This window comes from Rousettus aegyptiacus, unplaced genomic scaffold, assembly GCF_014176215.1.
Source record: "Rousettus aegyptiacus isolate mRouAeg1 unplaced genomic scaffold, mRouAeg1.p scaffold_m13_p_8, whole genome shotgun sequence".
Taxonomy (NCBI): domain Eukaryota; kingdom Metazoa; phylum Chordata; class Mammalia; order Chiroptera; family Pteropodidae; genus Rousettus; species Rousettus aegyptiacus.
The window spans coordinates 21,227,794-21,252,271 of record NW_023416311.1 but is presented as its reverse complement, the minus strand read 5'-3'; the positions used below and the strand labels follow the sequence as shown (position 1 = coordinate 21,252,271).

Here is a 24,478-nt window from a genome sequence, read left to right as displayed (position 1 = left end):
TCTTATCTTGTTCCTGATCTTAGAGAAAAAACTTTTAGTCTTTCATCATTGAGTATGATGTTACCTATGGGTTTTTTATATATGATCTTTTATCATGTTGAGGATGTTCCCTGCTATTCCTAGTGTACTGATTATTTTCATCAGGACAGGGTATTAAATATTTTAAAACAATTTTATTTTTATTGTTATAAAATATAGATAATACAAAGTTTACTTGCAAAAGCATGACGTTGGATCCTTATCTAACACCATATACAAAAATTAACTCAATATAGATCAAAAACCTAAATGAAAGAGATAAATTCAGGGGAAAAAAAAGAGGGAAAGCTTCATGACAGGGGACTTGGCAATCTCTTAACTATGACAACAAAGGCACAGGTAAAAGAAAAAAATAGGCAAATTGGACTTATCAGAATTAAAAACTTCCATGCATCAAAGGCCACAATCGACAGAATACAAATGCAATTTACAAAATAGAAGAAAGTATTTGCAAATCACCTATCCGATAAGACATTGTTATCTGGGATATATAGAGAATTCTGAGAACTAAACAACAAACAACCCTATTTACGTGAGCTGTCTTTCCATTTATTTCTTTAAGCAATGTTTTGTAGTTTTCAGTGTACAAGCTTTTCACCTCCTTAATTCCTAAGTATTTCATTCTTTTTGATGCTTCTATTGATAAAATTATTCTATTACTTTCCTTTTCAAATTCTTCATTGTAAATGTATAGAAGTGCAATAGATTTCTGTGTGTTGCTTTGTATCTTGCTACTTTTCCGCACTTACTCTAATAGGTTTTGTGTGTTCGTGTAATCCTTAGGATTTTCTACATATAAGGTCATATCATCTTCAAATAGAGATATTTTATTCTTCCTTTCCAATTTGGATACCTTTTCTTTCTTTTTCTTGCCTAACTGCTCTAGCTAGCACTTCCAATACTATGTTGAATAGAATTGACAAAAATGGGCATCCTTCTCTTGTTCCTAGTGGAAAAGCTTTCAGTCTTTTACCACTGAGTATAGTGTTAGCTGTAGGATTTTTATATGTGGCTTTCTTATAATGATGTAGTTTCCCTCTATTCTTAGTTTGTTGAGTGTTTTTCCATGAAAGGATGTTGAATTGTGTCACAAACTTTTTCTGTATCAATTAAGATCAAGTAGTTTTCCCCTTTTATTCTCCTAATATAGTGCACAACATTGATCAATTTCTTCCTGTTTAACCATCCTTGAATTCCACATGGTCACAGTATATAATCCTTTTATAATCCTTTTAATATGCTGCTAAATTCAGTATAGTATTCTGTTGAGGATTTTTCTATTGACGTTCATATAGGATATTGGTCTGTAGTTTTTTTTCTTGTAGTGTCTTTGCTTGGCTCAGTATCAAGGCAATACTGGCCTTACAGAATGAGTTGGAAAATATTCCCTCCACTTTTAATTTTTTGGAAGAATTTGAAAAGGCTTGGTATTAGTTTTTTAAATGTTTGGTAAAATTCACCAAGGAAAACCATCAAGACTAGTGTTTTGCTTTGTTGAGAGGTTTTTGATTACTAGTTATAGGTCTATGCAAATTTTCTGTCTTTTTGATTCAGACTTGGTAGGTTATATGTTTCTAAGAGTTAGTTCATTTCATTTGGTTATTCAATTAGTTGGTGTACATATATGCTCATAGTATTCTCTCATAACCCTTTTCATTAATGTAATGTCAGTAGCAATGTCCCCTCTTTCATTTCTGATTTTAGCAATTTGAATCTTCTCTTTTTTTTGTCAGTCTAGCTAAGGATTTGTCAATTTTGCTGATCTTTTAAATAAAACAAGTTTTGGTTTGGTTGGTTTTCTATATTCTCTTGATTTCTGATTCTCATTTTATTTATCACCACTAAATCTTTATTTCCTACCTTCTGCTAGTTTAGTTCAGTTTGCTCTCCTTTTTCTAGTTTCTTTAAGGTATATCATTAGGTTATTGATTTGTTTCTTCTTTTTTAATGTAGATGTTTAAAACTAAATTTTCCTCTGAGCACTGCTTTCACTGCTTTCCAAAGGTTTTGTATGTTTTGTTTTTATTCATCTCAAAGTATTTTTTAATTTCTCTTGTGGTTTCATCTTCGATCATTGGATGTTTAAGAGTATGTTTTTAATTTCTACATTTTTGTGAGTTTTCCTTCTGTTACTGATTTCTAAATTTGTTCCATTGTGATTAGAAAAGATATTTTATCTGATTTCAGTCTTTCAAAATTTCTTAAGATTTGTTTTGTGGCCTAACATATGTTCTACTCTGGACAATGTTCTATGTACACTTGTATAATCCATTATTGTTGGGTGAATTGTTTTGTATATGTTTGTTAGCTCTAACTGAATTATAGCATCATTCAAGTACTCTTTCCTATTGATATTGTCTCTAGTTCTTCTATCCGTTATTGAAAGTGGGATAGTGAAGTCTCTATTATTTACAACTATCAATTTCTCCCTTCTGTCCCCTTTTGTTTCAAATATATTATGTGTATACATGCTTATAATTTTTGTGTCTTCTTGTTGGATTAAATGCTTTTCTGTATATAATGTCATCCTTATCTCTGTAGCCATTTTTAATGTAAAATCTATTTGGCCTAATAATATAAGCTACCCCAGTTCTCCTTTGGTTACTGTTTGCACAGAATATATTTCTCCATGCCTTTTCTTTCAACCTCTTTGTACCTTTGTATCTAGAGTGAGTCTCTTATAGACAGCATATAGATGAAACTTTTTGGAAAATACATTCTTCCAACCACTGACTTTTTATTGGAAGTAATTTATACTTAAATTAATTACTTATACTTATTTCTGCCATTTTGCTACTTGTTTTATATACTTTATATGTTTTTGTTCCTCAATTTGGCCATAACTAAATTTTTTGGTATTTAGTTGTGTTTCTGTAGCCTACCATTTGATTTGATTCTTTCATTTTCTGTACATTTTTTGGTTATTTTCTTAGTGGTTATCTTTGGGATTAAAATCAACATCTTAAACTTATAACAACTTAGTTTGCATAACACCAACTTATTTAAAATTATATGTACTCTGCTCCTTTACATTTCTCTCTCTCTCATTTTATCTTGTGATTGTCAGAGATCATCTTTATAAATTGTGTACCTATTAACACATTTACTATTAATGTTTTATGCATGTGCCTTTAAATCATATAGGAAGAAAAGGAACTACAAACCAAAGTACAATAATTCTTGATTTCACATTTACCAGGTATTTACCTTTACCAGTGTTTTTTAGGTCTTCATGTGGTTTCAATTTATTGTCTAGTGTCCTTTGTTTATCAACCTGAAGAATTCCTTTCAGCATTTCTTACAGACCAGGTCTACTACTAATGAACTCCTATAGCCTTTGTTTATCCAGGGATGTCTTAATTTCTTTTTCATTCTTGAAAAATAATTTTGCCAGCTAAAGAATTCTTGGTTGTAATTATGACAGTTGCCAAATGGATATTTTCTAACCCTATCATTCCTTCTATATTTATTAGCTGACATTTTACTCTATTTAAGAACTTTCCTTTCTACCTTTTATGTAATTATTTATTTATTTGTGTCCACACAAATTCATGGATTCTTATTTTATTCAGTGGTTTATAATTCATTACTATAGTTTGATGCTCAACTTATCTCATTTCAATTTTTAATAATGTGTGCCCAAGACAGGAATTTTAACTTTATATGATATTAAGCCATTATTTCTAGCAGCAATAAAAGAAATAAATCTTCCTTAATAAGACTTACCTGGTTTGTGATAGTAAAATCGCACCATTATCATAAAGTAGAATTACTTTTTCTACTTGCTATATGATAAGGCACATTTCAGTTTATCAAAAACATCAAACCATTTAATATATATTTTAAAAAGAAAAGTAGTTTAAAGTGATCCCCCTCTTTTTCCCTTTATTCCACAAAGGAAGTTTTTTTTCTTATTTTTGCATTATTTGTGACTTTTAGAAACTAGGGATCTATGCTAAACTCATATAATGTGTCTATGACTAATGTTTGCCAATGAAAACAGAGGTCCCTATTAGAACAGGGAAAGGGCATACAGTTTTACAAAACTAGTAGAGGGTGTGTGTTTTTTGTCTAGCTTCTCTTTGGGGAACTGTACATCCCTACATTATTAGTCCATATAGGTTAGCCATTGGTGACCCTATCCCTTGGCTCCAAGAGTAGGCATGTGAGCTCTCTGCCATTTCCTTCTCTCAATCTCTCTCTCTCTCTCTCTCTCTCTCTCTCTCTCTCTCTCTCTCTCTCTCTCTCTCTCTCTCTCTCTCTCTTCTCTGGTTTTTCTAAGGGCAGTGTAATCTTAAACTGGCAAAGGCCATCTCTGCTTCAATGGAGAAAGGCTGCCTATCAATAAAGCAACCCAGGGGAAAGCCTCAGGAAGGTAGTCAAATAGTTATGGCAGAAGGGTTTATCAGACTACAAGGTTCCCAAGTGAGAATTAGTTTAGGAACCACATAATTTAAGCCATTTTCCATAGTATCAAAAATCAGGGAAAACATCTGCAGATATGCAAAGGAGTACATTCTCTCTCGGTGAAACCATATTGTGGACAATCATGACCCAAATCTATAAACATTTATAGAATCAATCAGGTAAACCCAAAACTTCCATCTTACATTTTTTTCCTTAGGTTTCCAAGTAGTCCTTATCGAGAAGAAGAAAGTTGAGAACTGTGTTTGCCTAAATGTGGGAAAGGCTTATTAATCTCTTGGTAAATAGAGGCATGTGCATCTCATAATTCAGCAGAAATTATTTTTAAAAGTTCTTTCATGAAACATACTTTTCATGTAATACTATCAAATTTCAAAGGGGGAGGAACAGCTCTATATGTATGAAAATGAACAGATCTTCAAAAGAGTGTTAAATGAGAATAGTAAGGTGGCAGATATGTGGTATGCTACCTTTGGACTTCATTATAGATATATATTCTCCTAGGATGTGTATAAATCTTTTTTTAGATATGTGTGTGTATGTATGTTTGTATGTATATATATGCGTGTGTATGTACATACATCCTAGGATAGGTAGATATAAACAGGAAGATAATTATTGCAAAGAATTGGATCATGTGATTTTGGAGGTTTGGTGAGTCCAGAATCTGTTGGGGAAGGCCAGCAGGCTCAGGCAAAAGTTGTAGTTCAAATCCGAAGGCAGTCTGCTAAACCAGGAAGAGCCAGTATTGCAGATGAAGTCTGAAGGCAGTCTGCTGTCAGGATTCCTCTGGTTGGGAGAAGTCAGCCTTTTGTTCTATGCAGGCCTTTAACTGCATACATGAGGTCCACTCATATTATGGAGGGTAATCTGCTTTACTCAAAGGCCACTAATTTGAATGTAAATCCCGTCTAAAAATACTGTTACAGAAACAGTCAGAATAGTGTTTGACCAAATATCTGGGCACTATGACCCAACCAAGTTGACGCATAAAATTAACCACCACAACTACACCCCTTATCAACTTGACACACATATGTATCTCCTTAAATCATACTTAATCTCCATAATTAATCTCTACCTGGTGGGGTGACCCAAACTTTCATTCATGAAGAGTCTGGGTCATTAGTCACCTTGCCTAAACTGGGTTGTTGCAATTGTCCATTGACTAATCACAGGGCATGGTAATACTAACATGTCCTAAGAGGGCTACTGTTCATATGCTGGACAGATAATTTGATAGACCTTGACTGAGTACCTATTTACAGGCACTGTCCTAAGCATTAGGATATAGTTGCAAACAATAGGGACAAAATCTCTGCTCTCAGATTTCAAATCTCTATTTGAAAAGAAATAGAGACATAAACAGAATAATTACCATTGGGAAAAATAAACACTAAAAGAAAATAAATAGAGTGATGTAGTAGACAGTAATGGGAGTATACTTTAAATGAGGTGGTCAAAGAAGGTGTCACTGAGTATGTGACATTTGAGTTGGAAGAAATAATATGAAAATGAGCCAGCCTTGAATGAGAAGGTCTAGAGGAAAATCATTCTAGGCAGAGAAAATATTAATCACAAAACCCGGAGGCAGGCTGAAAGGTCAGGGTGGAGGATGGGAAACAATGGCTAGGGTGGTGTGATGTGGGGAGGTAGGTAGGAACCAGATCAAACGTGGTCTTTTAAATTTCATTCTAAACACAAAGAGTTTTAAGGAGGCATACTGTAGGATCTAGTCCATCCTTTCAAAAGACTATTCTGGAGAATAGGGTAGTAGTAACAGGGGAGAGCAAATTACCCAAGAGGCCTTTGTAGTAATGCAGGGTGAGAGATGATGGCGATCTGGACAAGTAAACTTGTGAATGTTTTCAAGATACATCTTGAATATGGATTCAAGTACTAGGTGATGGATTGCAAGTAAAAGGTGAGATAAGGAGGGGAGTCAAAGATAACAGATTTTCATTGACTGGATGGATGGTGCTGCCATTTCCTGACATAGAGAAGATGGAATGAGGAAGATATTTGAGGTGCATAGGGGAAATAAAGAATTCCATTTGGGTATATTAAGTTTGAGATGGCTAATAGAGGCTGAAGAAGCAGTATAAGAAGACTGGGCAGTAGTAAAAAGTTGAAAGTGATGAGCTTATAGATGATGTGCCAGTTCTTGACTGCCTCTCAGCTCCACATTCATCCTTCATTGTCTCTGCAAAAATTGTGTTAGGACCTTTGAATATTTTTTCCTTTGTCAATTAACATAAATTTGAACTTTGCTAGCAGAGGACATTGTGAAACATTGCAAGAGGGAAGATATTTTCCTTTCTGGTTCTGGTTTCTTGCTCATAGTACATACAGCTTCTCCAGCACTCAGCCTCTGCAGTGCATGCTGATGAGCAGCACAAAGAGGCCAACAGCTTTCCCCGGCACTTCCCTTGGATGGTTTTGTGGTGGAGTACCTCTGGCAAGACATCTCACATGAATAGATTTTCCCCATCAACCTACAGAGTAGATTTGCAGGAAGTTCCAACAGCACAGAACTCCAGTGACTTCTATGCCATTTAGTGAGCCATAGCCATAGCCTCTCCAAAAGAGTCTGAGTATCAGCTCAATGGTATTCTTCCTTGGACCCTCTATCTCAGCCCTAAGGTTAGTGCCTGCTTCTTATATTTGCTATTCCTATTTTTTTATGGTGACATTGGTTAATGAACTCCAGTAAGTTTCAGGTGTACAATTCAACAGTAAGGCATATATATTGCGTGTTCACCACCCATAGTTAGCCTTCTTTCTGTCACCACATATTCGACCCCTTTTACCCCACCTACTTCCTACCTCCTCCCCCCACCCTCTGGTAACTGCTAGTCTATTGTTCATCTCCATGAGTCTCTGTTTGTCCTGCTCATTTGTTGCTTTTAGGTTTATATCCCACATATAAGTGATATCATGTGATTTTCAACTTTTTTATGTCTGGCTTATTTCACTTAGCATGATTATCTCAAGGTCTGTCCATGTTGTCACAAATGGCAGTATTTCCTCTCTTCTTATGGCTGAGTAATATTCCATTGTATATATGTACCATGGCTTCTTTAGCCAATCATCTATTGTAGGACAGTTTGGTTGCTTCCATGTCCTGGCCACCGTAAATAATGCTGCTATGAACATCGGTATGCAAATATCTTCTTGGATATGGGTTTTCAAGTGTTCGGGGTAAATACCCAGTAGAGAGATTGCTGGATCACATGGTAGATCAATTCTTAGCTTTTTGAGGAACCTCCATGCTGTTTTCCATAGTGGCTGTACCAATTTGCAGTCCCACCAGCAGCGTATAAGGGTTTTTTCTCTGCATCCTTCCAACACTTGTTATTACTTGTCCTGTTGATAACAGCTATTCTAACAGGTATAAGATGTTATCTGATTTTAGTTTTGATTTGCATTTCCCTAATAGCTAGCGATGCTGAGCATCTTTTCATATGTTTGTTGGCCATTTGTATGTCCTCTGCCCATTTTTTGATTGGATTGTTGTTATTGAGTTGTATGAGTTCTTTGTATATTTCAGATATTAGGCCCTTATCTGCAGGTGACTACAGAGGGGATTCCTCAATGTTCTGCCTCTCTGGACTGATGGGTGTCTCCAAATAGAGCTACACTTTGAAGAATATTAAGCCATTGGGTGGTACATTCCATGGAGGGAATATGTCTGGAGGCAGATACATACTACCTTGATCTGTGGGAATGTCAAGTAAAGAACACCATCCTCATTCCAGCAGGTAGTGATGTGATCAGCTCACCAGGGAAGTTCATATTTCTGTTAGGCAGATCTTGGTGAATTCTGTTTCCAGGAAAAATACATCGATACTCCTCCTGGGGTGAAAGAGGGTAAAGCTAACTTGTCCACTCCTGTGGGCATCCTCTGCTGCTATTGTGAGGTGGATACAGAGCCTAGAGACAGGGCCTGAAAATTCTCTCCAAATCCTAGCAGGCCATATGAGAAAGTTGAAATGGAAAGCCACGGACCTCAATGCAAAAATGCATTTACCTGTTTGAAATAAGAAGAGGGAAGCCTGGGTACAGTGTCACTCTCATGGCTGGCTACCAGATGCCAGTGAGGTATGACCACAAGTGGCCAACCACTTTAAAATGCCAGAGGGGACAGTTGTGAATGGAGTGGGAAGGTGGAACTGACATAGTGAGGAGGGGAAGTACCCACAACGCGTGCACATACAGATGGGCTGGCAGAATAAGCGGGGGCACAACTGGTGATCAGGATGTAATGTTGAAAAACATTAATAAAGGAATTTATAGAGGCTGATACACATTCTAGGCACTTAAGTCTAGTCGTGATACCATCCCCACTCTCTTTACAAAAATAACAAAGGAATAAAGATTTGACTCAACTCGTAAATTTCTTCTAACGAAGGTCAAGCTCTAAGCTTTGTGGTGCTTTGGGGTTCTATTTCTTGAGTTTAGTAATAACTGAGAAGTATTGATACATCTATTCTAAAGATCTACTGGAGCCGGGCCATCTGCCAAGATCATATGATATAGGAAAACTCAGGGTCTGTGATACATTAGGAGAATCCTCTAAAAGTCACAGTTTGTTAAAGGGTGAATCAGCTTGCTACTGAGATCACAGAAGGCTGGGAAAGGTGCATCATAATCTGATTACAGGCCCCTTTTATGGAGTGCTCTGGATGGTCCAAGATGGTTCAGTTCAGTCTTTCCTGATGTTTTTCCTGCTGCACAACTACCTACTTGGTGTTAAGTAGTTGGAGGAGGTAGAATCCCTGGATCTCTAGATTATGTCATCCCTCAGGAAGAATAAGTATGTGAGGGAAGAAGTCCTTAAGTAGTCTAGGAATTGAACTGCCCTGTACTTACTACTAGTTTGTGTAGGAAGTGGCAGGAGGGACATTTTGAAGGGGGAGGTAAAAGTTCGGTCGGCTGGATTATCTACAATTTTGATAATAACACTATCAGTTTTTCTTTGAATTTAGATTTTAGAAGATATTCATCTAAAAGGAGAAATTATGTACCTAATGTTTACAGCTGGTAAGATCATTGTAGAAATGACTAAAGAAAAAAAAGCACATAATCTCTCTTGCTCAGAACAAGAACTATCTTCATTGACATTCTATTCATATGTGTGCTTTACTTAAAAGATATGTTAGGAATAAAGTTCAGTGACATAATCAGATAGAGAAAGACAAATACCATATGATTTTACTTACATGTAAAATCTGAAAAACCAAATAAACAAAACAGAAACAGACTCATAGATATAGAAAACAAACTGATGGTTGCCAGATGGAAGGGGGTTTATGGGGCAGAGTGAAAAAGATGAAGGGATTAAGAAGTACAAATTGGTAGTTGTAAAATAGTCACGGGGATGTAAAGTACAGCATAGGTAACATTGTCAATATTATGGTGCCAAGTGAGTGCAAGATTTATCATATCACTCCATAAGTTATATGTCTAACCACTATGTTGTATACTTGAAACTAATATAACATTGAATGTCAGCTGTAATTGAAAAAAATTTTTTTAATTTTAATAAAATAAAAAATAAAGCAGATGCATAAACTCTGAAAAAAAAAGTTTAAAAAATAGAGAAAGCAAAGTATAAGATAGGAGAAACATAAGTCAGGAATCAGACAGAAAGTTAAAGGTAAGTAAATAAAGGCTAATGAAACAGGCTATAAGTTAAACAAATCAAAATGAAAAGTAAGTAAAGCCAGCTAAAAAGTCATCTGCAAAACGACAACAAAAAATACACAGGCCGGGTAGAGACCCAGAGTCCAAGGGCCATGAGCCCCAAGCCAGGCAGGTAATGTTCCCTGACCTAGAGTATCAATTATTCTCTTCCTGCCAGAGGGCCCTGAAGGAGGGCCATCACCCTTGGGCATACCTCCCCACATGGTCAAACTGCACAGTACACCAGTGTAATGAGACCTGTAGACTGCAGGAGTCTGATGAACTCAGGCTGTCCTGGATCATCCCACCACATTGTCCAGCCAAGGAGTCATTACTCACCTGTTAAGTTATTCTCCACTCACTGTCCCATAAGCAGGGACCTTCTCCATCAAGTGGACATTGGGGATCCCACCTATTTCCTTAATGCTCAGAGCTACTTAAGACGTACATGTCTAAGAAAGTTTTTCTAATATTTCTTCTAGAGTATTTGCTTTTCAAATCTTTACAAGCTAGGCAGGGTGAAGCCCTGAGCCTCAGAGGTGGAATGCTGCACTCCTAAATGAGAGGGCTCTGCTGTTGAATACCCATGAGGATTTCTGGGTGTGAATCTTGGCTCTGCCACTTAGAAGCTATGTGCCTTTGGGGGAAATTATACCTCTATGAGCTTCAGTTTCCAACGTATAAGGTATTATTAGTATATTATTACTGTGTAAGTATGTGCATAGTAATTAAGTCAAGGAATACATTTGGCATAGATGATGCAGTGTTTTTATCTGAAAGTTAGAATAATCAGAGATTTAAGGGAAGCAGTTGGAGGGTGGCATAGATCCCTAGCACTTCAGAACTCACCCTTCTAGGTTAATTCTTGAAGTGACACCAAGGGGCATCTTGATGAGGACATTCACTAGCCAGAAAGGTGTCAAACTCTGCTTTCAGAGGAAGGGCAACTTACAATCATCTTCCTCAAGGCAGGGTCTGACCCAGCGAGGCTCGCAGAAGCTTGGAGTTACTTATCTCCTACTAAGTGATCTGACAGGAGGAATTTCTGTCAGAATTACTAACATGGTTGTAAGCCACATAAATGACCGTGCAATTGTGCTATCTTCTTTCCCTGGAGATCTCTCAACAGAAAAGGGCTGAGCTGTTTGCCTGGGCTAGGTGGGCAGACTCCTACCTCGAGCAGAGACAAGGCTAGAGTAACTACTGGAAGACCTTCATGGGGCCCACTTGCTGTCAACTTCGTCAGGGCAGTTCAGCTGCTAATCTCAGAGACGAGCCTATTTAATTTAATTTGGCACCCCAAACACATCACATTTTAAGTAGAAATCAAGACATATTTGCTGGCAAAATGGGGGGAGTGGGGAAGGATGAAAGTAAGCCTCTAAAAAAGAAAAAGGCACAGCACCCAGGTTCTCATTGTTGACTTTAATGCTATGTGAGGGAACTGAGGCTCCATGCACCAAAGTGCTCACAGACAGGTAACAAACGAACACAGGAAGTGTTATTCCATGTACACAAACCAACACCATACAGAAAGTAACCTCTCACACTGCAGAGGCACTGCCTGTTCCTATACCCAGTCTTTGTTACCACCTCCTCCAACCCCCTGCCAATTGACCCTTCCCCCAATTAACATATGTATACATATAGGTTTCTTCCAGAATTCCAAAAGTGCCTCTCCCACCACAGTTCCCAATACTCTGGCTTCTGATGAACAAAGCCTCCCTTTTAAGGATCATAAAGCAGGTGCCACCTTCATGAAAGAGCTCCAGCAAAAATAGTACCCAAGAAAGCTCAATCACTTATATCAGACCCAAATATAGACAGAGGGTATGAAGAAGGATGATATTTGAAATTCTAACTGGAATCAAAATGCTCAATGTGAGTAGTTTTTGTTCTGTTATCTTCACCTCTTCAGGATTCAGTTTAGACTCAGATCACACACTGAGGTTCAACCCACTTTGTGGCTTGAAATGTCAACTTCCTAGTCTTCCAAGGAGCAACTCAGAACAGGAAGATTGTAACACCTGATCACCCTGAGGCACAAGGCTCAGACAGCTCCCAGAATATCCTAAACCCCAGGAAAAAAGAACAGAAGCTTTCAGAGCACAATTGACTGCTTTCCAAATGATAAGCACTAGACGGCCTGGTGACTTAACCAGAGGTAGAATAAGGATGGTGATGATTCCTCTATTTCTTCTATTTAGAGCATTACCCAAAGAATTCCTCCACCTGGAATGGTGTGATGTGTTTTGCTGTGGTTTTGTCTATCTTTTTTTTTTGCCATTAAGTTTTTCATTTTCATTGAATTTTGTTATGGTTAGCATTGCACCATACAGTCCTATCTCCTAAAACTTTCATCTTCCCAATCAGAGAGCATGGCACCTGGGAGAAAAGGTACCCAAAATCAAAAGGGAAGCCCCAAAGGCTGGCACTTTGACCCACTGATAACTGCCGGCCAGTCTCATGGCAGAATGAATTTAGTCCCTTGTCAGGATGAGAGGCATTTATTGGCATCGTGCACAAGAATTCTATGAAAATATACTTCCTTTCAATCAGGAAGACACATTCATCCTTTGGAACCCTCTTCCTGACCCAACGCTTCTTATGCTCTGGGCCTGGCCATGTAGAGTTAAAAAAGGATCCCACGAGAAGTCACTTCCTCAGAGATGACATTTATTTGGAGGCCATTACCCCAAACCACCACATCAAACAGCACTTTTCAGACTAGCTTTGGCTTCTCATCAGAAAATGGCCAAACTGCGCCACTGAATTCTTTTACTCCATATAGAAAGAGCTCTAAGCTGGACACATCCCTGCTTTTCCTGGTCTACTGGCCAGAGCCTTGTCTCCCCACAATGGTACAGAGCATATCTCCTTGAGAACTTCACAGAGGGACAGAGAAAGTGGGTATCTCTAGCAAGAGGCACACAGACAGTGCTTTATCCAGCATCTGTTGCTCCAAGCAAGTCTTCAGGGACTGTTTTTGAGCAAACCTGCATTTGAGCAAACCAGCCACTCCCTGTCTTAAATGTATGGACTCTAAATAACCAAGTGCTGTGATGCTCTATGCTGGGGGTAGGAAAGAGAAGGGGTCAGGGCCACATTACTGAAAGCATTGGGCTTTCTTAACTGCTCTCTACTCATACTGACTTTCTCCTGAATAGCTTGCCATGGTGTCTGTTAAAAAATGAACTTTAGGCAGTAACAACAATCAGAGCAACTTAAATGAAAGACTTTACTGTTAGAACAAGGAAAGAGCTATGTTGATGGGCTAAGTTCCAAGTGATGATCCAGTTGTAGATGAGAACAACAGAACACAAATCTCAGAACCAGGATGACTGACTGTCCTTTCCTCTTAGATCTCAGTCTGTATCTCTGCTCTACCCATGTAATACAGTATAAGAATGTAAAACCATGCCCTGGAATCTCTGTTCCCACACAAGGTCACTGCCAGGAGGTTACTGCCCAGTGAAAAAATTCAGTCAAGGTCCCAGGGCTTGGCCTTCTCTTCCCTAGAAGGATGTAGCCATTTGTAGCTCATCCTCGCCCTACTTCACCACTCTGGTCTTGTAAGACTAAGACCAGTGAGGTGGTCCTCATCAGCTTTTCATATATAAAAAATCTCCCTACATGGACACCCCAGAAAAGTCAAGTACAATCTTGATTACAGGGAGAAACCCTACTGCAGCACAAGAAATACTCCGTTGTAATTACTAGTCCTTCCATTGGGAGATGCATGTCCATTCCCTGCCTAGCTGCCCCAGGCTGCAGACAGAACAAGAAGGAAATGTAGTGGGAGCAGAACCTTGCGGATCTTTTTCTTTCTCTGAAACGTGGGTTGTAAAACATAATGGAGGTCTGCTGCTGTCTTCCTATAGCTCCTGGGATAGCTGGGCCTCTCACCCAGCTTGTTCTTTACTTCCCCAGGATAGACACTCTCCTGGAAGGAGAATGTTAGCAGGATAAAGCAACATGGTTTAAAAAAAGAGGGGGTTCCCAACCAAGGAGATTTACCACAATCTGAATCCTGCCACATGAAATAGCAGCCGAAGAGGTATTCTGAGCCTCTAGAAAGGATGTACATCTTGAAGATAACAGACCCAGGCATCTTGCCTGCTTGACTAGGGATTTTTCAGAAGGTGCCTCTGAAATTTGCATTCCAGCCCTGTGAGAAGATAACCCTTCAAGCAAGGAAGGTTGGTGGAAAATAGAAGAAGCCAAGGCCCAAAGCAGGGCTGTAAACATTGTGCTTTTCTAAGGCCAACCTGGTGCATGGTTTTGGCAACTATGGTTCTATCTCCAAAAAGTGGTAAAGAGTATGTTTCAGAGGAAGAGTCTTTTACATCCTAAAACAAAGCCTGGGGGAGAGGGAAAGAAGAGGCTCCTTCTTCAGCCAGGGGCTGTGAGTAGCTACTTGAACAAATCCCCCATTATGTTCTGTGTTCATATCTATATACTGAGAACAAGTAAAGAATACCTGAACAGGATTGAGGAAGTGATTATTCCTACATTAGTTTGCTAATGTGGCTCTAAAATGGGCAGACACTCTTGTAAGGTTGAGAAAAATGACGAAACTTCTCTGGACTTCCTGGTCAAGTCCTGGCAAGCCAGACCCCATCAGCCTCAGGCAAAGACTGCCATGTCTGGAGGAAAGGCCAGGTGAGTGCAGGCACCAAGTCCTGTGGGCCACAAGCCTTGAGCCTGACCCCAAGCTGCACCTGTGTGCTTGGAGCTGTGCCTCCAGACTCAGTCCTCACCTCAGCAGGTTCTGGGGAAGTCAGCAGCCCTTTCAGGGATCTTACTGCCAGAGCCACCAAGGGCAATGGATACCTTCCCCAAAGGGGTTTGGTTTCCTACCAGGACTACTCACCACCATGTGATCTTGAACTCATAGATGGGGCGCTTGCAGTAGTAGTGGTTGATGAGGTGCTTGTCACACACCCCGATGCACTGGTGGTCCACGATGAGGCCCTGGGCTGAGAGGTCCGTGACCAGGCAGTGCAGAAGGTCATAAACATCAGCCACAGCCTCCCAGGGCCCAAAAGATACATCCACTTCACAGTGGTGCTCAAACAGCTGCCCATCACTCTCGCTCCGCTCAAAGCGCAAAGAGTTGAGAAGTGGACACTCATAGGGGGTGATGGGCATTTCCTCCTTGAAGACACAGACCTTGAGCTTGGCAAAGCGGGCCTTCCGCTGTACTGCACGCAGCCGGGCAATCTCCACAATCCGCTCCAAATGGTCTATGGGAGTGAATATAGCAACCATCACTGAGGTGGGGGTTGGAAGGCGGGGAGTGAGGCAAGGCAGTGGGAGGGCACCAAGAGAGCTCCAACAATGGCAGGATCTAAGAGGAAAGGGACAGATTCTTGGGGAAAGGGACTCTGTGAGCCTATGCAGGACACAAACTTAAACAGGGATGTCCAGAGCAAAAGGAAACCAATGCAGTAGGATGAGGACTGTCCTTTTGAAACGTGATTTGATGACTGTCACATGTGAGGTAGACTCCCTTTGTGTCTTCCCAGTGACCAAGACGGGAGGGTAGGAAGGGGAGTAGGACTCTCTCCTATCCCGAGTAATACACCTGATCTGGTGGAGAGCTAAGCACTGACAGGTGCCTTGCAGCCTCCTTCCCCACACCCTGACTACCCTGGACAGCTGACCCCTCACCTTTGTAATAGGGCATGAGTCCCAGAAATGCTTGGCGTACTTTCTCCCCTTTCAGCGGCTGCATGTTCTCCAGCTGCTCCAGGAGGGGCCCAATGGCATAGTACTGGGCCTCCTTGTACACAGCCCGCACACGTTCCCGGGGTGGCAGGTCCCCAGATCGCAGGAAATTCAGCACATCTCTGAGCAGAAAGGAAAGAGGGTTGGTGAGGAGATAATCGACCTGGGCAGTGTCAAATAGTGAGTAGAGCACAGAATCTGGAACTGGACCAGCAGCTGTGTAATCTTGGGTAAGTGAACCTTTTGGCCTTGATTTTCTCATCTGTAAATGGGGAAAAATAAGAAAACTACTCCATAATGTCATGAGAGGTTTAAATGAGTTAGTATACAAAAAGTGCTTAGAAAATATCTGGTACGAAGTAAGCCCTCAAGAAATGTTAGCAGTTGTTATAACAGTATTATTATTATTATTACAATTATTATTAGATAGAATATTAGGTATTGTTATTATTAGGTATATATAGGAATAATGGAAAGATTACCAGCTCTTAATATATTTTTAAATTGAGATATAATTAATATTTAATAAATGTACAAATCTTACTTGTACTATTCAGTTACTTCTTAAGTATGAATATACTCATATAACCACCATGTAGCTCAAGGTATAGAACATTTCCATTCCCTTAAAGTTTCCTTGTGCCTCTTTCCAGTCAACCCTGCAGAGGCAACCACTCTATTTCTACCTCTATCAATAAAGATTCGTTTTGCCTCTTCTTGAAATTCATATAAGTAGAATCATACAATATATTTGCTTTTGTGTCTGGCTTCTTTCCCTCAACCTAATGTTTTGAGGATTTATGTTGTATGTAACAGTAGTTTGTTGCATTTTATTGCCATGTAGCATTTCACTGTATGAATATACATACTATAATTTATTTACCCATTCTCCTGTTGATGAACATCTGAAGTTTCCAGTTTGGGGCTCTTATGAGCAAAGCTCTGATAGACATTCCTATACAAGACTTTTTGTGGACATGTGTACCAATTTCTCTTGGTAAAAATTAGAAGTAGAGTTGTTCTATCATAGTGCATATTTGACAAAGTGGTTGTAGCAATTTACACTCCCACTAACAATGTAGAAGGCATCTTCTATATATCCTTGTCATTAGTATTATTCTGTAGCTATATGGAGATCAAATGGCTCATCCTAACACCTGAACAAATTGGTTCCAGGAGTGAATAAAATCACATATTGTATTTTCTTAAAATAAAAATTCAGTTCCTTGAATTCTTTTTAGATTCTTTAGTGCTAAGAGTAATCAGATCCATCACTGGTAGATACGGTAAGGGTTTTTCTGTAAGGATGTGTGAGTAAACCATAAGATCAAGCCATTACCTCCATAGTTAGTCTATGCTCATAATGCAACACCAGCTAGCCCTCACTATTAACTGTGTCAGCCACTATTTATGCGTTATCCCATTGAATCCTTTCAATTACATTATGGGATAAGTGTCCCATAATGTCCGTATGTCCATTTTATAAATAAAGAAAAACTGGGGCTCAAAGAGGTTAAGGAACACCCTTGTTCAAGGAACCACTGCCAGCCAGGGGCTCAGATATAGACATGGTAACTCCAACCTCACATCCACAGTGGTCCAGACTTTAGTCCAAAAGCACTCTGCATTGATCACAATGGGAAACCACCCCAAGTGGAGGCCCAGGCCTCCATGGTTGTGGGAGAATATGTGAGGCATACCAACAGAGAAATTTACCCCACCAAATGCCCTAAACGCCTATTTTACTTTATCTGAGTCTTTCAACAACTTCATTTGCTGCTAATGAATCACAGGCCACTGGAGCCTAGTAGTCTGAGGATAAATGTCACAGTATCTCGCTTTCTACCACATCCTTGACTGGCTCTACCACTTACCAGGTGTAACCACCTGGCTAAGAGTACATCAGCCCACAGCCAAACTATATTCTCCCTCCCACAACTCCTTCTAAAATTGGTCCTCTAGGATAGTAGTCCTGAACCTTTTTGGCACCAAGGACCGATGCTTCTATGATCTGAGGTGGAGCTGAGGTGGAGATGTTAGCACTGGGGAGTGGCTGCAAATATAGATGAAGCCTCTCTTGCTTGCCAGCCACTCACCTCCTACTGTGTGGCCCAGTTCCTAAGAGGCCACTGACCTGCCTGGGTTGGGGACCCCTGCTCTAGGATCTTAAGCAAACCTTGGTGAGCTCTAAACAACATACCCCCGAGGCAAGGCCTAGCTAAGAGTCCTGTGGGAGCTGCCAGCTGGAATCAGCACTTTTCTCCCCTAAACTGCCTGCAAACAAAAACCTTTTTATAGCTTTGCAGAGCGATGTGACACTTTGTTTTCTCATCATTGGAAAGAGCTGATAGCCCAGATGCTTCAAAGCAAATTATTTGACCTGAGGCTCCTCTCTGAGGATAAAATGACCCTTCTCCCAATGTGGAAAATCCTACATGGACGTTGTACAGCGATGTAGTGGTTAGAGCATTTCTGCCTCCTAGGTCATTTTGTTCAAGGTCAAGGACCATGTTAGTTCTTTAGTCATTTCCAAAGTTAGACTGAAGGGGAAAAGAGCTCAGCAATATACTCTGAAAAGACCAGGCCAGGGGTCATACCAAGGCTCTTGATTTAATCCACATGACAGACAGGCCTATGAGGTAGCTCTAATTATTTCTGATTTCACAAAGAAGCTGAAATCAAAAAGTCTTTAAATTCTGTATGTGTAAGGTTATCAGAAGTCCTTTCTTGGGAAGGGCTATTTTTGAAATTGTGTCTTTTCATGTTTCAGTGTTAAAATAACAGTAATAATTTAAGATTGTTTTGTTTTTTGAGACTTTTCTTGGCAAGGTTAAGGATGGCAATGCTATGCTAGCCCTTCCCTCACGTTGTTTTAAACCCCTGAAAAAAGTCTAGGAATCACTGCCACACACCACGATTTTTCTGTAAAGGCAACGCTGAATTCCAGAATCTGATCTGAGAGTATTCTCTGAGAACTTGTTTTGGAACTCTCCCACCTCTAGGTGGGATCACGCCCATTCCTCTACACATAGATGACAACTTCATGGTTAAACTGCATAGGATAGAAGCAGTTTCATCACATCCAGCCAGTGTGTGTTACATGGGATTTCTCCAGCTGTCCTTGTCTCCTCTGGGAAAGAAACTAAGAATTTTGATCCAATTCAATAAGAACATTTATTAGATTCTATCAGTACGTTATCTCTTCTAGATACTATGGAAGAGACTAAAGCCCCATAATCAAGCCCAGGCCACTCACTTGCTAGGACTTGTGCCTAGTTGATCATAGAAGGAGAAACATACCCAAAGTGTGTGCCATCCCGATCAATGAAGTACCGGCCCTCCGCGTCGGTAGGGATGTGATGACGCCCACTGAACATGGCTGCCAGCATGGTATCTTCGTAGCGCCGCAGAGTAGACAGTCGTGTGGTGAAGTGAGTCCCTCCAATGTTAAGAGGGACAACCTCAGGAAACTGGAAAGGAACAGCTGCATGTTCAGCCAGGCAAGGGGAATGAGAGCCAGGGCTGCTCCATTTGCAGTCTTCCTGGATCTGATTAATGGCTTCCCATTCACTAGGTCACCCAAAGCCAAAGCCAGGAGTCTTTACGAACACTCTTCTCTCTCGTTCTTTTCCCCACGCTCATCAGTTGTCAAGTTCTATCCACCCCCTACTCCATAGCTCCTCTCCTCAGGTCTCTCCACCCCAATCCTACTATCTCTGCTCTAGAGTTTGATGTCTTCACTGTCCTTCCACTTCTTGAACTTACCATTTGTATGCCCTTGCTCATGCTGTCGAGAATTCTCTGTCCAAATGCTCTTACCACTTTCCCTTTTTCCATCTAGCGAATACAAGTGCGCCATATGGTGGTATACATTGTTTCCTGCACAAGGGCACCTGGGTGAGAGTGATCTACTATCCCAGATGTCTGCTCTTTTTCTAATTCACATCAAGGCACCATATAGGTTAGCAGCATCCACTCATTCTAAGAGCTTCTAGTCAAGTTCCCCTACTCTGTGAGCATTTCTGCTGTATTGTCCCTTGCCAACCCCCAAGACAGAGTTAACTAAACACTTCCTCCAAAATTGTGCCTTCCTTGTATGCCGCACTCTCCTCTATCGTAGTACCTAGCACAATACATTGGCAATTATTTCTTCTGTCAGATCACCCTACTAGAATTTAAGCTTTCTGAGGGCAGAACATCTTGTTCACCAATCATGAGGCCACCCACAGAAGGGCTTGTGGATGTTTGTTGAACAGTTCCTTCTTAATCTGTAGAGTGAGCTTAGTCTCCAGTCCAGCTAAGGTTCTGGAAGCCAGGGTGGGTAAAGAATAGGGAATGATGTACTAAATTTGCTTTGAGAAGCTCTAGGTTCTTCCTAAAATGCTCAAGACTTTTCTTTCTTTTCCTTCCTTCCTTCCTTCCTTGCTTCCTTCCTTCCTTCCTTCCTTCCTTCCTTCCTTCCTTCCTTCATCTTTCATTTCATGTGATTTTGAAAGAAATGAGGCCAATTCTAATTTCTCACAATCCTCCTCCAGATTAACTAAAATTTTGTCCCAGTGCATACTTTTCAATATTACAACATCTCTCTGGCTCCAGTGAAAGTCTACGTATCTAGTCAGTGCTTTTTCTAAACTTTTGAATTATTTGTGAAATAAAGTAAGGTACAAATACATTAAATAAAAGTTATTCATGACCTTGAACAGTGCCTGACTCATAGTAAAGTCCTAAATATGCATTGAATGAATGAATGAAATAGATAAGTGTTTACAGTTCCGTGTATATATGTATTGTTATTCTTCTGCACCCAAAGGACAGGAAATGCCTTCTGCTTATTCTATAGCTCCTTTAAAACCACTTTATGTGCATAACGAGGACTCGAATATTATTTGAGGATAATAATACTTTACATTTCTGGAGTTCTTTAAACCTTTCTCAAGGATAGCATAGCAATTTAACTATTTGCTCCACATTAAAGGTGGAAGGACTGAGGCAGAGAGGAAAAAGCAATCAAAAACAGTTTTAGATCTCACATGGACAATGTAATCTGTGGGAGTGCTGGCACTGGAGTCCTGGCCTGTAGTCTCTGGGTCCTGTGCTTTTTACCTCAAACCACATCATTTCCCCAATGACAGTGCACACAAAAAAACCAAAAAACAAAAAACAAAAAAACAAAAAAAAAAAACAAAAAAAAACCCCCAAAAACAAAAAACAGTGTGTCTCTTAATGCCCCCCCCCCCCAATTGCAAAGAGTAGTTCCCGAGTTGTGCTCATTTTCACAAGTGTCCCATGATGTTAGTGGTATGGGCTCCAACCTCCAGATGACACCATCTGCTTCCCAAAACCCTCATCCAGTCCCTTTCCACCCCTCTGGGGCTCTGCCCATTCTCCTAGGTGTCCAAAGGTCACATGCTCCCATATTAGCTCCTCCTTTCTAGTCTCTGTCTTCAGTGCCCAGTAGTGCCCTCCTCTTTTCTCTTCTCTTGCAGGGCATTTCAGGTGTTAATATGATGCTGTCATACATAGTAAGAGCAGTGGAAGCCACCATGCACCACAGTACAGCAGCTAGTGAGGAAAAGGGAGTTGTCAGGTGAGTGTGGACACATCTACCAGCTGTCCTGCTTCTTATCTGCACACAGTCCCTTACCCCATTCTCTGAGAAGCTGGAGATTAGGTTTGGGCAACCACCAAGTCCTCTTTTGGATTTTCTAGAAGACACATCATCTCTTGGGGCTCCTAGTTCCCCTAGCCACGGCCTACCTTTCCTTCTGTAGTTGGTAAGGGTGGGACAGAGGGGTGAGAGTAAAGCAACCGTGCAGGCAGTAAGTGCTGGAACGAGGGCGCTGGGGAGCCAGGTGACCTCTGGGGCAGGGAAGAGACACCTGGTACATTATACGGGGGCGGAGGCGGGCAGGAGGGCCGGGGAGCACAGCCCCTCTGGCGCCACCTCAGCCCGACCTCTGACCCTCAAACCCAGTGGGGCTTACATCCCAAGGTTAGCTCCGCCCAGCACCTGCTTCTCCTCCTGCTCCCTTCCCGCGCCCTCCCAGTCCAGGTACCTCCTGGGTCAGCAGGGGCAGCGCGTGCACCGCCTGCGTGGCTGTCGGGGTGGCCGGATCCAGAAAATCGTCTTCGGCGTCGGAGCTGGACATGGCACCGTCCGGGCGACGGCTGTCTGGCTCCCGACCCGTGACTACCACCATCCCTCTGGCTCTGGGCAGTGGGTGCGGCTTTGGGCAGGCGGGCAGCGTACCCGGCGCTAGTACGGAGCAGCACCTGGCATGACAGTGACGAGGCAGAGCTGCTGGGCAGAGGGGCGAAGAGCGCAACGCGCGCGTGCCGGGGGGCGACCGCTCCCTCCGCCGACCGACTGGCCAGCCACCCACCGCTCAGACCTCCGGGCCGCGGGCTTGACGTGGTCGCCTCCTGCTACTTGCCGAGCCCCCGCTTGTTCCGCCCCTGATTGGCAGGAAGTGCGCCCAATCCTGGAGCAGGCAGTGCGGTCAGCCTGCGCCTGAGTGGCCGCTGGGGCCGGCCGCTTGCCTGCCCTGCTCTGATTGGCCTTCTGGCCAGCGGGTGCGCCTCTCCTCCTGCTAACACTGGACCGGCGCGCGCGCACTCGCGTGGCCACCACCTCTGAGGTTGGCTCAGGCATCGGGGGCGACACCTAGTAACTTGAGAGGCGAGAGAGCTCTTGAACTAGTCGTTCGCTGGCTCCAAGCCAGCGAGTCCTGTTCCTCCTCGGCTGTCGAAGGCCAGGGAAATCCCGGGCAGGGGTTGGTAGCTCACTTAAATGCGGACAGTCGGGGAGGAGGCGCTGAGGTCACTGATTGGCGGCCCCTCCTTAAACTACAAGGGTAAAACCCGGATTTCCAGGCCTTCGCAATCATAGGAGTCCGAAAAAGAAAACTCAAAATAGGGGCAACTGAGTCAATTAAGAATAACAGTCATTTTCCATCCTTTTCATACCAGTTCCTCCGCTGGGCACCTAGACACACAGATGGAGACAGGCCCTGCCCAAAGAATCTCAGGCTTGATTCCACGCATTTGTCTGCAGCCCAGGATGCTGTGTCCACTGGTATAGCTGGATCAACTCAGGGACTCTCCTAGGAATCAAGATTTTAACTCTCTCAAACCATTTTTACACCTATTTCCTCACCTGATTCTCACGTTGTTGTGACAGAAAAGGAAAACGAGGCTAAGAGGATTAGAACAACTTCCAGAAGGTTAGCAAAGAGCTAGAGGCACAGCACTTCCCTTCTTGGACCAATCACACTCCTAACTGCAGGAGTTAGTTTTTCTTCAACTTTAGTTGCATCAAATTCACTGGAAGGAGATCTTGCTAAAATACAGATTCCCACCCCACCCCAGAGAATCTGATTTGATAGGTAAGGTAAATTGCATTCCTAACAAACTCCTAGGTAACACTGATGTTGCAGTTCCTTAAACCACACTTTGAGTAGCACTGCCCTAAAGAGGGCTCCAGAGGCCTTCTATCAATAACTACCTGCTCCAGCCTTTCTCAAAAATATAACGAAGTTTCCTTTCTATCCAATGACAATCAGGATGCTTCATCTGTTACAGACAACTGAACCAAAAGTGGCTTAAATAATAAAGGAATTTTATTATCTTACATAACAAGACATCCGAGTGCCAGGGACATATGGGGAGAAACTAAATTGTCTAGCTACAGGGTTAGGGCTGGAGGGGCAACTTTCTCCTGAATAGAAGTGTTGGCAGACACCATTGTTCCTTTGTTGAGCCTTTCCCATGTGCAGCCTGCAGGTGTATGCAAGCACCAAGTCTGAGTTTCCATCAACCTGGCTAGCACCATTTGCCCTGCCCTGGTGATTTTTTGAGACCCCGTTCCTCCCAACTTGTGGGCTCACTGAAGAACTTCCAGCAGTTTTTCCATACAAATGGCCTGTCTCAGCTCAGGCTTCAAACTTTCCTAAAATCTCTCAAAGGTTCACCAACCCAAGACAAGTAACATCTGGTATTGCTGTGCTCTGTACCTCTTGCTAAGTAGCACCCAAGCCTGGTACTAGTGGCAGGGGGACTTGGTTTGCAGCTTAGACTCTCCCAGGTAGGTGCCTCTAACCCCGGTACAAATGACAACCATCTGCAGATCAGTTTGTAGCTTATACCACATGGCCCTGGGCTGACCTGGGCACAGGTAGCATCCAACCTTGGCCTGCACTAGAGACCCTCCCAAAAGGCTCCAGAACCAACATATCCAGTGGCCAGCTTCAGACCACACCAGAGCACCACCCAACCACCTCCGCAAACTATACACCCAAAAGGTAGACCCAGCAGACATCAGAGCCCCGCCAAAGTGAATCCTGCTCTGTGGGGTCAGCCCTGGCCCAACAGCTCTTTCACTGTGCTCGTAGTCATTTCTCATAGCCAATCAGCCTGAGGTTCAATACCTTCCACATGCAAACAGCAACCAAGGCTCAACTACAACAGGAGGGCACACATAACCCTCACAAGGGACACACCTGGAGCAGCTGGTGCAGATGACAAGGGAGACTGCGTTACTGGGCTCCACAGGATACCTACTACATAAGGACACTCTACCAAGACTGGGAGATGTAGCAGC

General features: G+C 41.9%; 1 protein-coding gene across 3 annotated transcripts; it reads right to left on the bottom strand.

The window, feature by feature from the left end:
* Positions 1-232: 232 nt before the first annotated feature.
* On the bottom strand, positions 233-22,315 carry KCTD7 (potassium channel tetramerization domain containing 7). Of its 3 annotated transcripts, none has more exons than XM_016138533.2 (5): positions 21,936-22,315; positions 19,180-19,349; positions 15,823-16,001; positions 15,023-15,395; positions 233-5,296 (listed from the first exon to the last, which is right to left on the bottom strand). In XM_016138533.2, exons 1-5 carry the CDS (start codon positions 22,077-22,079, stop codon positions 5,293-5,295), a joined length of 870 nt encoding a protein of 289 aa, XP_015994019.1. In that variant the 5' UTR covers positions 22,080-22,315; the 3' UTR covers positions 233-5,292. The 3 variants fall into 3 exon arrangements, with proteins under 3 accessions (XP_015994019.1, XP_036081770.1, XP_015994018.1); XM_036225877.1 differs by lacking the exon at positions 233-5,296 and adding an exon at positions 7,975-8,494; XM_016138532.2 differs by lacking the exon at positions 233-5,296 and adding an exon at positions 11,556-12,220.
* Between the last annotated feature and the right edge of the window lie 2,163 nt (positions 22,316-24,478).